Source organism: Lampetra planeri, chromosome 37 (assembly GCF_965212315.1).
Source record: "Lampetra planeri chromosome 37, kcLamPlan1.2.h2, whole genome shotgun sequence".
In the NCBI taxonomy this organism is placed as follows: domain Eukaryota; kingdom Metazoa; phylum Chordata; class Hyperoartia; order Petromyzontiformes; family Petromyzontidae; genus Lampetra; species Lampetra planeri.
This window is the reverse complement of record NC_136143.1, coordinates 329,278-343,858: the sequence shown is the minus strand read 5'-3', so window position 1 is coordinate 343,858 and position 14,581 is coordinate 329,278. Positions and strand designations below refer to the sequence as shown.

General features: G+C 44.7%; 1 protein-coding gene across 2 annotated transcripts in view; it reads left to right on the top strand.

The window, feature by feature from the left end:
• Positions 1–14,283, top strand: part of LOC144730847 (nitric oxide synthase 1-like) — a 61,709-nt gene extending 47,426 nt beyond the window's left edge. For both annotated transcript variants that reach the window (XM_078611620.1, XM_078611621.1), the window contains one exon: positions 12,944–14,283. In XM_078611620.1, the coding sequence (XP_078467746.1) occupies positions 12,944–13,033 (90 nt within the window). In that variant the 3' untranslated portion in view covers positions 13,034–14,283. The remainder of the gene's footprint in view (positions 1–12,943) is intronic.
• The last annotated feature ends 298 nt before the right edge of the window (positions 14,284–14,581 follow it).

The window sequence follows — 14,581 nt, the reverse complement described above, 5'->3', positions numbered from 1 at the left end:
TTTTTTGTGACCCCAGCAATGTAGGGTAAGGTGATGGTCTTGAAAGGCTCCTCAACAGGATCTTTCTTGATGGTTGGAGTGATGGCTTTGCGGATTGTGTAGTCGGAGTAACCATTAGCTTTAAGAGCTTGGCGTACGTGTTTGAGTTCACTGGAAATGTGTTCATGGTCGGAGATGCATTGGGCTCTATGATATAGAGTCTTGATGAGGGAATTCTTCTGGGATGGATGGTGGTGGGAATCCGGTTTTAGATAAGCATCCGTGTGGGTGGCTTTCCTGTAGACAGAGTGGCTCATTGAACCATTAGGTCTCCTTTTGATTAGGACATCCAAAAAGGGTAGCTTGCCATCATTTTCGACTTCCATGGTGAATCTGATGGCTGGGTGTATGGAATTGATGTGGTCGAGAAATTGGTCTAGAGCAGGCCGGCCATGTGGCCAGATGACAAAAGTGTCGTCTACGTATCTCTTCCATAAGGTCGGGCGTAGAGTGGCAGTCTGGATGGCGTCCGTCTCAAATTTCTCCATGAAGATGTTGGCTACAACCGGAGATAGGGGGGAGCCCATTGGGGTGCCCTCAATTTGCTTGTAGAAGGTTCCATTCCAGGTGAAGTATGTATTGGTTAAGCAGTGTCTCACCAGGGGGGGTACCCCAGCATTTAGTCCTTGATGAACCAAGTCTTCAATGATTGCGATGGTGTCAGGCACAGGCACCTTGGTGAACAAGGAAACCACATCAAAACTGACAAGCAGGTCGTCTGGGGACAGGGCAATCCCCTTGATTGTCGATACCAGGTCAGTAGAGTTTAGTACTGCAGAGGTGGTTTTTCCAGTGAAAGGCCGTAGGATTTCGGACAAAAAACGAGCCAGTTTGTAAGTGGGGGAGTTGATAGTAGAGACAATGGGACGAAGAGGTGTATCTTCTTTATGTATCTTTGGCAAGCCGTACAATCTTGGTGGCCTGGCTGCAGAAGGTTTCAACGAGAACTGTTTGGTCTGATCAATTAATGCGGTTGAAGCAGAGATGATGTTGTTGGTTTTGGAGACGAGGCTGTTGGTGGGGTCTCTTTTTATTTTTGTATAGCTGCCATCGTTGAGTAGTTCTTGAATTTTGTTGTTGTATTCTATTTTGTCCATGATGACAGTGGCATTGCCTTTGTCGGCTGAGAGGATGACAATGTCATCCCTCTTTTTTAATTGAGCTAATTCAAAACGCTCATCTTTGCTGATGTTCGTGAACATAAAGCTGATCTAAAACACGGTAGGACAAACACCTCAGCCGTGGCAGACCACTGTTACAACTCAGTGGGCTCACATGACATTGACTTCTCCAAGACGGAGGTTCTCTGCAAGCCATCTGGCTATCATGAGAGATTCGTTCATGAGGCGATCCACATATACAAACACAGAGACAATTTTAACCGAGAAGATGGATTCAGGCTTAGCAATCATTGGAAGGACGTAATAAACCATTTCGATACACATTAGGGTGAGTTAAATAATACATAGTGTTATATTAAAATGTATAAAGTATAGGGTGGTTTACAGCAATACAGTATATAATTTAATGTTGGGTTTATCTATGGCAGTATATAGTACTGTATATGCTAAGAGAATAAAGTTTAGATGGAAGTATATTATATACTTCTTACGACGTAGAATTGTAATTTATTATTTGTTGTTAGTAACTCAGCTTATTGTAGAGTATAGTAAGTATCAGTTTATATTTTAGTTTTTTTTTTTATGTAGTTTTCACTTTGGTTTTCTACGTGGTTGTTTGGCAAATGCAGCTACATATCACTAACATTCCTTTCCTTTATTAACGCTGTTCCTTGCGCCCCCCCGTGGTGCTGTTGATCCTGCATAATGCATGGGCATAATGCGACTTTGAAACCCCTCCGCCCACCTCCTATGCATTGCCCATTGGTATGCTAAATTCCTCTTCATATGCACATTCTTTTGTTAAGGCGCTCCTCCTCGCTACACCTATATAAGCTCCTAGCTTGATAATGTTCTCATTCTTCGCCTGAGGACGGCTGCTTGCGTTGTGGCCGAAACGTCGTGAGAATTGTTTTATTATGTTTTATTTTTATTATTTTATTACTTCCCTTCTACGTGACTTTACCGAAAGAACCAAGAAGACGAATTTAATATCTAAAAAACTCTAATATGCGAACAGTCTTATCATCAGAATTACCACAACAGTATTCATGCAAATATCATACTCCTCGATTCGTACAAATACAAACATAAATGGTCAAGTCTTATGGTTGCGTTGTTGAATAGGGCAATAGAACGATGGGCTAACTTATCATGGCAAAATTCATTCAGAAACATGCTAAAGAAATGTGTGCCCGATGGCAAAACATATTCACTGGTAAGATTATGCGATTAAAAGCAATATCTCAAAACAATCGTATTCATGCAAGTGTATAGATTCAGAAAATTGATGCTTATCAATTGACTAGTAGGACATCAATGAATTCATTGGTAGGATTATGCGATTAAAAGAAACAAACAATTAAATACTTCTAACGACCGTATTGATGCAAGTTAAGGGACAGAACAATGCTTCTCAATGTCCGGTTAATACTTAACACACCAGCTTCGAATGGCAACCCTATGTGAAACAAAACACTGCGGAACAACATTATTCATACCGATTTGCACGTCGTGTGTGTATGTGTTGGAGGGGCAGTCACCACGAGGTCCAATCATTATACTGGTAGCAACGAAGTGGACCAGACCACCAATAGATTAATGTGTCCGTCCATCCGTCCGCGTTTGTCCGTCCGTCCATCCGTCCGCGTTTGTCCGTCCGTCCGTCCGTCCGTCCGTCCGCGTTTGTCCGTCCGTCCGTCCGCGTTTGTCCGTCTGTCCGTCCGTCCGCGTTTGTCCGTCCGTCCGTCCGTGTATCAACATCGCCCCCTACTGCAAACACTTGGCATGACCCTGTCCGACAAGATGGCCGCCCGCTCCCCCTGGATATGTGAATTAAACAAGATGGCCGTCGCTTCCGGCGCATCACGGCAAAACTTTAAACTTCGCTTCAAAATTACTTTACTGAAACGCAGCACGTTTATTTAAAAAATTACGTTACTGAAACGCTGCACGCTTTTTTAACACAGAGACAAGAAACATTTATTAACACAGAGACGAGATACATTTAATCGCCTTATTTGTGCACGAAAAGCACGGCACGAGGCCTAGTGCGGCAGGCTTCGTGAGGCCTAGTGCGGCAGGCTTATTAACACAGAGATGAAACGCAGCACGTTTATTTAAAAAAAATTACTTTACTGAAACGCAGCACGTTTTTTTAACACAGAGACAAGAAACATTTATTAACACAGACGAGATACATTTAATCGCCTTATTTGTGCACGAAAAGCACGGCACGAGGCCTAGTGCGGCAGGCTTCGTGAGGCCTAGTGCGGCAGGCTTATTAACACAGATATGAAACGCAGCACGTTTATTTAAAAACAATTATTTTACTGAAACGCAGCACGTTTTTATAACAGAGACAAGAAACATTTATTAACACAGAGACGAGATACATTTAATCGCCTTATTTGTGCACGAAAAGCACGGCACGAGGCCTAGTGCGGCAGGCTTCGTGAGGCCTAGTGCGGCAGGCTTATTAACACAGAGATGAAACGCAGCACGTTTATTTAAAAACAATTATTTTACTGAAACGCAGCACGTTTTTTTTAACACAGAGACAAGAAACAATTATTAACACAGAGACGAGATACATTTAATCGCCTTATTTGTGCACGAAAAGCACGGCACGAGGCCTAGTGTGGCAGGCTTCGTGAGGCCTAGTGCGGCAGGCTTATTAACACAGAGATGAAACGCAGCACGTTTATTTAAAAACAATTATTTTACTGAAACGCAGCACGTTTTTATAACACAGAGACAAGAAACATTTATTAACACAGAGACGAGATACATTTAATCGCCTTATTTGTGCACGAAAAGCACGGCACGAGGCCTAGTGCGGCAGGCTTCGTGAGGCCTAGTGCGGCAGGCTTATTAACACAGAGATGAAACGCAGCACGTTTATTTAAAAACAATTATTTTACTGAAACGCAGCACGTTTTTTTTAACACAGAGACAAGAAACAATTATTAACACAGAGACGAGATACATTTAATCGCCTTATTTGTGCACGAAAAGCACGGCACGAGGCCTAGTGTGGCAGGCTTCGTGAGGCCTAGTGCGGCAGACTTATTAACACAGAGATGAAACGCAGCACGTTTATTTAAAAACAATTATTTTACTGAAACGCAGCACGTTTTTATAACACAGAGACAAGAAACATTTATTAACACAGAGACGAGATACATTTAATCGCCTTATTTGTGCACGAAAAGCACGGCACGAGGCCTAGTGCGGCAGGCTTCGTGAGGCCTAGTGCAGCAGGCTTATTAACACAGAGATGAAACGCAGCACGTTTATTGTTGTTGTTGTGCATATTGGCAGTGGTACCTGACTCGGCTGAATCTGCAGCCCGGCAGCGGCAGAGCAGAGGCAGCGAGAGGCCTCGTCGCTGCTGCTATTCACTCGCTTATAGTTCTACCGTGTTCACTACATCTGTCGTGTTCACTACATCTGCTGTGTTCACTACATCTCTGCCGTGTTCACTATCATCTCTACATCTCTGTCATGTTCACTATCATCTCTACATCTCTGTCGTGTTCACTATATCTCTGTCGTGTTCACTATTATCTCTACATCTCTGTCGTGTTCACTACATCTCTGCCGTGTTCACTATCATCTCTACATCTCTGTCGTGTTCACTATATCTCTGTCGTGTTCACTATTATCTCTACATCTCTGTCGTGTTCACCACATCTCTGCCGTGTTCACCACATCTCTGCCGTGTTCACCACATCTCTGCCGTGTTCACCACATCTCTGTCGTGTTCACTACATCGTATTCACACGCAAGTATTTCTACTTGTGATGCAATCTTTGATTATTTAGCTGCTGGCTGCATGTTTGGTGGCGATGCTACCGTTATAGCAGCACCAACTGCGGTTGGTTCTGGGTCCATGGAAACGACGCTTTTCACTGCGAGTTTGTAAAGGGTTCCAGCAGCAAATGCGGTCTCTGTTTCAGCAAGCATCTTTTCAACGTGGGCGTCCAGACAACCATTGGGGTCTTCAAAGTCGTGGTTGTTTTCGGTATCCATGTCGTGCGCGCGAATTAAAACTCGAAGTGCCAAACAAACACTGCTCAATGTAGTACTGTTATATGAATATGCCAAACGCCCGTTTATTCAACTCTATGTAGACGACATAAAATGCACCAAGGTACCGTTTATTCCCTCTATTTTATTTCACCTTTATACTAGTAAATGCATTCGAGTTTCCCCATCTAAGGTCAATAAATCTCAGATGTGATCGTTTGGAAATGAAAGACTACGAGTCTTTAAATCTCACAGCGTTTCTTGTCAAAACAAACACTTTTAATTAACGTTACACTAGAATACAGTAATTTTTTCTTTAACTCCTCTATACCTGGTCGATATCCCTGTACCGGTACTAAGTATTATTCCTACCAGCCCACCCCGCAGGGTCCTGTTATCGGGTAGTATGGTTTGAGTTTGTCCACGTACGATCTCTGCACATGGATCACGTTACCAACTGTGGCTCTGGGCTCGAGAGAGCAGTGGGCGGCTTGTGTCGCGTGTTCCCTTGTACCGAAAATACCTCAGGTCCCCAGCAGGGGGCGTTGGGTCGACGGGTGTGTGTCGGCACACGGCGTGTGACCACTCGGGCTGCGCGCCCGTTCGATTCCGTCCACAGTTGGAGTGACTGTCGAGTCGGCACGCTGGCGGCTCACCGCTGGCTGCGGCGCCCATGCTGGCAGGGGTCGATGGGCCAGGCTCATTCTGCAGCGGTGTGCATGGTGGCCACGTCGCCAGATAGCGCTCGCAGATCGTCCGCCGGGCGGCAGCGCGTCACCCCCTTAGCACCAGGCACGGTTGACCCTTGCAGACTGAGGAGCGGCTGGGAAAGACAGCGCCCATCGTGTCTTCCCCCCTCTTCTCGAGAGTTCTCCGGCAGTTGCCTGCATTAATTGTAGATTTTAAGCTTTCATGACTGCAAGGATTCATACTCTTTGGTTTTGGATATGAATATGAAAATAAATATAAACTGGCTGTCTAGCAGTAAACTGCACGGCAGCTAAAGTTTAACTTGGTTAATTACATCCTTCAATATCCCCAGTCTTCTACTCCCAGCTTTACACACTACCATCACCATTTTCACACGTTATTTCGAGCGTGCAAGTTTAGCTTGCGCCTTTCTAATTTTCCAGATGTACAAACATAGACATAACTTCAACTGAGATGAGGGATTCAAATTGAGCAATCATTTGAAGGATGTAATTAACCAAGTTAAACTTTAGCTGCCGTGCAGTTTACTGCTAGACAGCCAGTTTAGATTTATTTTCATTATCATATCCTTATTCCCAGTCTGTTACCCCCAGCTTCACACACTACCATCACCATTACCACACGTTAGTGTTCATCTTTCGCATTTCTACTCCCCCCCCCCCCGCAGCATAACAAAAGGCTGCTTAATCTTAGCTTTCTTATCTAGTAGTAGGTTTTTACCCTTTTAAACTGGTACAAAACTGACACCTTTATTCAAGGCATCATGTTTGCAATAACCACAACACAAGTAGTCTTTCTTATCTACTTCCGCCCCCTGCATCACAAGGCTTCAGTTTGAGCTCCATGCGTTGCCTCCCAACGCCCTTCCCATTCTTGGAAGGATGTAATTAACCAAGTTAAACTTTAGCTGCCGTGCAGTTGCCTGCATATCTCATACTCTGCTCAGTGAACACGCTCCAGATCCGGTTCTCTAGTTCCGCGTCAGTCTCTGATCCGACCCTCAACTGTCCTTCGCCTGTGGTTTGGCGAGGTACTGGGCACACTCATGAATGGTGGTTGCTTCAGGTCTCCTCTCGGAGAGGTTGACTTTTATCGGAGCACTAGCAGTAAGTACCTGGTGTTGCCTGGGCGAAAAAGACAGACACACACATGGACTTACACACAGACATCAACCCACACACATAGAAACACATGGACTTACACGCACACACACATACACATATGGACTCACACACACAGACATCGACTTTAGACACACACATGTAGTTACACACACAAATCGACTTACACACACACATATAGACTTACTCACACATACATACATAGACTGAACAACAACAACCGCCATTTGCCACTAAGTGGCGGTGACGTCATCACAACGCTTGCGGCAGGCTATGTGCACATTGACACTACGTAAAGTGTCGAACGCCCGCTGGCAGGAGGTGACGGGGCAGACCCAGATGGCACAGGTTGACTGACTGAGACGACTGGCTGATGCACTACCTGTGCCCCCTACTGTGGCAACTTGCTGTGCTTTAGCCACCTGGCGCTCCCCTCGTTGTGAGCGTCACTCCTCCGCCCTCCGTTGTTGTTGGAGGGCGACTGCCTCCAACTGCCCAGTAGCGTCCTTCACGAGCCTCCTCCACAGAGGCCGATCTTGACACGGCTGGTACCAGTCATCGGCAAGTCCACTCAGCTCCACGTCCTCCTGTACCACATCACTCCATCTCTTCTCTAGGTCCGTGCCGTGCCCATTTAGCCCCCTCGATCCGGCCAAACAAAAGCTGTTTGGGCATGCGGTGGCTGGGCATGCGGGCTACATGACTCAGCCTTGCCTGCCGGAGGAGCTCACCGATGGGACTTTGTCCACATCTTTCAAGGATTTGTGAGCTCCTCATACAATCCAGCCTGGTTAAACCCAGGATGGATCGTAGGTAGGCCATCCAAAATGGTTCTAACCGGCGAAGATGTTCCATTATGGGGGTCAAAGTTTTGCAAGCGTAGAGAAGGGAGGGAATGGCCGTGGCCGAGAAGACCTAAAGCTTCGTGCGGAGTGATAGACCAGGTAGTTTCCACACAGCGTTACGCAACCGATGAAAGATAATGCGGCTCGACTGATTTGGAGTGAGACCTCTGCTGTTAAACCGGAGCTGGTCATTAGCACACTGCCAAGGTATGGGAAACTCTCCACTCTCTCCACAACTGCCCCATCACCAATTGGAAGTTGTGGGGGTGGAGTGTCCGATGGTACATAGACTCACACACACATTGAGCTACACAAACACACTTATGGACTTATAAAGACACACATATAAACTTACACACACATATCGATGCACACACACACTCTCACACACATTGCCGTACACACATCGACTGACACACATAGACTCCCAGACAAACATCCATGGACTAACACAACAACCGCCATTCGTCACTAAGTGGTGGTGACGACGCTTGTGCCAGGCCATGTGCGCCTTGAGGCCACGTGAAGTGTCGAACGCCCACTGGCAGGAGGTCACGGGGCAGACCCAGGTGCCACGGGTCGACTGACTCACACATGCACAGAGCCACACACGGCATGGACTGACACACACACGTAGAATTACGCACACACATACCCATGGACTCACACGCACACATGGACCAAAACACACACACAGAAATAAATGGACTTACACTGACTGACATGGAGCGACACACACACAGCGACTAACACACACGCACACCGATTGACACAAACACACAGACATATCGACTCACACACACAAACACATCGACTCTGATACACAGACAAATGGACTCACACACATTGACTCACACACAGACACATCGACTTACACACACACATCGCCGCAGACACGCACATCGACCCACACGCACACATGGACTTAGACGCAGCCATTATTATTGTGAAAATAATTAACTTCATTTAAAAATAGTAGTTGTCTACACACGCACAGCATGCACACACATTGACTAACACACACACATCGACTTACGCACACACACATCGACGGTATGCACTATCACTACAGCAGTGCATACCGACTGTGGTGGTACCTGCTTTCACTACAGCAGTGTACACGGACTGTGGTGGTACCTGGTATCACTACAGCAGTACCTAGTGACTGCGTTGTAGCCTGCTATCACAAAGGCAGTACATACTGACAGTGGAGGTGCCTGGTATCACCAGAGCAGTGCATACTGACTGTGGTGGTACATGCTTTCACTTCAGCAGTGCATACATAAGTGGATGGTACCTGCTATTAATACAGCAGTGCATATTGTGGTGGTACCTGCTTTAGCTACAGCAGTGCATACTGAATGTGGTGGTACCTGCTATCAGTACAGCAGTGCATACTGACTGTGGTGGTACCTGTTATGATAACAACAGTGCATACTGTGGTGGTACCTGCTTTAGCTACAGCAGTGCATACTGAATGTGGTGGTATCTGCTATTATTACAGCAGTGCATACTGTGGTGCAACCTGCTCTCAGTACAACTGTGCATACTGACTGTGGTGGTATCTGCTCTGATAACACCAGTGCATACTGTGGTGGTACATGGTTTAACAACAGCAGTGCATACTGAATGTGGTGGTACCTGCTATGATTACAGCAGTGCATATTGTGGTGGTACCTGCTATGATTACAGCAGTGCATACAGTGGTGGTACCTGCTTTAACTACTGCAGTGCATACATACTTTGGTACCTGCTATCACTGCAGCAGTGCATACCGACGTTGGTGGTACCTGCTTTCACTACAGCAGTGCATACTGTGGTTGTAGCTGCTATGATTACAGCAGAGCATCGTGCGTGCGTTGCTAGGGGCAACCCATGTGAGCAGTGCAAAGTGTAATAAGATAAATGCGTATAAGACTAATTTGTGCGACTTACATCTCATATAAATGCATATAATACAAAAGTGTGCGACTTACCTTGGGCGATGGCGCGTGTGGATTGGTAGGAGGTAACGTAGTGGGCATTGTGCACAAGTGCAGCTGGCTGCGTTGTCACCCAGCGCGAGGCGAAGGGAAATAAATAAAAAATGGGTAAACTAATAAAAGATCATAAAACAATCGCCAAAAAACGCTAATTTAATGAATTTAAAGTTGACGGACATGAAAAAGCACCGCAGGGCTTAGGGCGTGCTGACTGGCAATTTTTTTTCGTCGTCAACCCCACCGTTTGAGAGCCAAATCCCTCGCAAGCGCGCGCGGAGACTTTTAAATATAAAAAAAGAAAAGAAAGAAGAAGAAGACAATAGGAGCGATCTTTGCACAATGATTTTGTGTGAAGGCTGTATCAAGCAACCTCGCCACCGGGGAGCAATCTCGTTCACAGTACTCTCCACCACGTATTGTATCGCAATGCCACAAGCGCAAGCCTTAGCTTTGCAGTGACTCCCCCAATGACACGTATAAAATAGAAGGGAAAAAACCTTCCCGTGATGCGTAGAGTATGTCAAAGCAGAGCTCCCTACTATTGCCAGTTACGAGGGTAAGTCTCGGAGTGTGCCTGGAGCAGATCTAGTTTGTGTGGTTTGGCTTCCTCACATTCGATATTTTTCCTGCCTCTTGCTTCCTTCTCACAAAGGCTCGGATGTTCCTTTGATTTAGCTCCTTGGCTCGTCATTGGTCAGTTGCTGTCCTTTTGATTTCCTCTCACAAAAGTGCCGCTGTTCCCTTGAGGTCGTGAACATTCTGTTTCCCGGGTGTGTACGTGTCTGTGTCTTAACCACCGCCATATTTGGTGCACGTTGTGAGCAGCGTTCGCAGCACTCACGTCGCGGTTAGAACTCTCGCACAGCACTTGATAAATCAGAGGGAGGCGCCGCCCGCATAACAAAATTTCCGGCTCCCACATGCTATGATAGCTACTGGGAAGACAAAGGCGGTCGGTTAGACCCCTGGGATAAATATTATTTTGGTCGTAGAGAGTTGGCATAATTCGTATTATGTATTTTCCTGAGTGATCTTTGGTCTAATACTTACATTATTGTTATTTGGTTTATGGTTAACCAAGATTTGTGGCGTACAGTAATTCTTACCAAGGATATTCTGAGGGTCCTATTAACCTTTTGTTCCCCATCTGTATCGCCAAAGACGCGCACTTCTTATTCTCAAGTTATCTTTTAATATTATGATCTTGAGAGTATGGCTATGCTTGTGACTCGACTGGTAAACTTTTAAACTTTCCCAAAACTGGGCTTGTAATGATTAACCACCCTTATCCGGATCCTGTTGTCTGGTGGAGGCCTCTTTCTCCCTGTGGTTCTGTAATTATTCCTCTACGAGCTTTGTCCCACCCTTACTCTTTTGACTGGTTGTCCCTGCTGTGTGTAATTTCCATCTATTGTCTGCCATGTGTTGTCTACTTTACTGCTGTTTTCCCTGAGAAGGGAATTCCAGAGCTTTCTCAGGACTCTCATCAGTCCACATTCTGTAGGCTTGGCACTTTAAGTCTCACTGTTTGTCCTTTCATTGTTCCTTAACTCTCGGAACGCGTTGAGAAAAGACAGGAAAAAACCTACCTATTACATTGAAACAGGCAAATATCACTCTTAATATATATATTTTGGAAAAGGCATGTATACAGCAACAGGCAATCCATGACATACGCGATAGATGCGTTCCTGGAAAAACACGTATATCTAAAAATCGTGTATGTCAAAACCAATTTTCCCATAAGAAATCATGGAAAAGGAGTGGGTTAGGGGATTTCACTCACACTCGCAGGCATAATCGCCGACATTATCCTAGCATATATAGGTATATTGCCAGTGACGTTCCCCTTTTATATCTCCCTCTCAGTCTTAATTATTCTGGTATTCTCTTGCTACAGTATCCTCTCATCAATTATCCCTTCACCACCTGTGCCCCTTCCTCTCTGGATATTAGACATCCAGCCGCCTGTGTTCTTAATTATACCTTCACAACTTGTTTGCTTTCTAATTCCTCTCAGCGCCTGTGTTCTTTCTATTTTATACATCTTTAATAGTTCTGTGTAACGTTTCTTCATTTAGTCCATTACACTTGTAACTATGCTGGAGTTGCATTGTGGAGACAGGGAAGAGCGCCGGTAGTAAACACGCAGCGAGATTCTTACAGTGTAGCACTCTAGTTATTGTACCGGACTGGCTGCTGGCAACGCCATTGAGTGCCAGGCTAGGGTGGCGTATGTCACGTTGCGGATGACGTTATTCTGTAAATTACCTCGTATGTGTCAATAAAAGGTCTAAATACAAAGCGCACTATTCCAAAATGGCGTACCACAAAAGCATGTAAACTGAGGATTGCCTGTATTTAATATTTTTATTATACAGAGTACTCAGCCGGTGGTGGGAAGTGTGATCATGTGTATGCCCATTTAAGCACCACATCATCAGCAGGCACTACATATACACGTGTGAAGCTAGGGGTGCGGGAGTGTATTTTAATCCATAATATAGCCAATTACTAAGGTTTGTCATGTAAACAGAACATGCCAATTCGTTACTAGTACAGCACACCAGTGTGTTTGAGAGAAAATCCACAACATTTACAATCTGAGTACGACGTTTCGCTAATATTATGGATGATATTGATCACGAAAGCCTACATGTTAACACAGGGTATTTTCAACGCTATATCAATTACAATACATAATTTTCCCTATGCATATTCTTTGGGTCTTTCGGTAAAGCCACGTAGATAGAAAAAAAGAAGAAAAATAATTATTATTTTCCCTCCTAGATGCTTTGTTTCTGTGACTGATACTGTTCGTTTTTATCTTACCGGTGCATACCGCCTCTCTTGAACTACTGGTCATGTGTGCTTAGGGTACATGAATTAGCACTATGTGCACTCAAAGATGACACCTGTAATGCTTTCCTGCCAGTGTATTCCAAACTTACAAGTTGTTACCCTATCCTGTCATGCATTTCCTAGAATCCTCTGCATGTACTTGTATATAAGGGCCAGAATCTCTCCTGATTTTTGTGTCCCATCCATCCTCTCCTGACCCCATCCGCCCTTTTCTGACCCCACTGACCCTGTAGAAGGAAGGTCGCCTGCACGAGGACATATTCGGAGCGAACCAGCGATGGCGCGGTGTGGACTCACGACCAAGTTCTACCCCACAGGGGTAGGGGCAATACCATGGGCAAGCTACACTTGTCCTTCACGAGGCAGTCAGTCTGGAGTCCTCAGGCAATGCTGTGCTCCTTTCCGGTGGCAGTTTGTGGCTCAAGTCGTCGGTGGGCAGTGCCAGTTCCACAGCAGTTTGATGATGGTGGTGGGGGAGGATCATACAGCTTTCTCTTGGCACATGACCTTCGAACGGTGGCTTGTCATCTTCCAGAGGTGGAATTATTTGTGCTCATTTTGCTTTGGTGTTTTTCAGTGTAGGAAGGGTTTTGATCAGCCAATGACATGTCTAATCATGGTTATCATTGGGGAAACAAACCAGGCACCCAATATATAGATTCTATTTTAATTGATTCGATCCGAGTTGATCCAAAATGCCAAAAAAAAAGTTACTTGAATTATCCATTTATCTAAATATTTGGAAAGAAACTTTTATTTTAAAGTAATGTATATTCAAAACATCTAAGCAACTTGTTTTTAATATTGTAAAACACCTCCAATAATATCCTTGTGGATGGGGTGATGAGTTTCTTCCTGCATGATGTTTCGATGTGACAGCTCAGCCCAGAGGCCGAACAGTGCATTCTGAATGCTGTCTCTAATTATCACTAGATCTGGCTAGATGGAGTGAGGCTTCCTTGAGTACATTTAATTACCAGTGTTATTTTTGTCACAGTAATTCTAATAAAGCGTTATTGTGTCTTTCTGAACTAAGTGAGCGCCGGGCAGTGCTCATCTCCATTTGAGGCCATAAGCTGGCAGTAGATCTTATTGATTCCCATAATAATTTACATGTATAAGGCACCACGGTTTTTTGCCATTTCTCTCTGTTGTTGAGCACCACTTTGTAGGAAGTCAAGAGTGGTTATCCGATAAACATGCTGGCCCTGGGCCCCATCATGGGAATAGGAAATTTCCAAAATTGTCTTGGAGGTGATTTTTTTGTTAATGGGCAGATGTAGATTATTTCACTTTTAAAAACAATTGTGTAGATATGCAGGTGTATAAACCAAGAAAAAATGTACGACGGCATATGTTATTTTTGAAATTATATGATACGCAACTTAAAAATGCTTTATTTTTTATTGTACATAGTATTATTACTATTAAGGATATTTCATTCCAATGTATATTTCTTAATTGTATATAGCGTCATAATATTACGTATTTTTTACACTGTAGTTATGGTAGGATTGAAAACAAGGTTTGTGTATCGATGAGCAGATGTGAAATTAAAACACTATATAGAAAACTGCAAGAGCTTGGATTTTTGACCCGTGTGAAATATTGCTATTTGGTAAAAATGGCACAACCAGACATTTTGCATTAGGTTCACTGGCCACGAATATGAAAATACTAAACCTTTTTTCCACTGCAACCGAGCCACGTCGGGATTGAGCAAAGCCAGACCAGCACCGTTTAAGAGGTGCTATGTTGTTTCTCTGTTTCACTCGCCGAAAGTGCTGCTGATGGTCCGCTCAATGCTCGTGTTGAGTGACATGTAGATGAAGCAGTGACACTGGTGCACCCCACACTGTACTAACTGATAT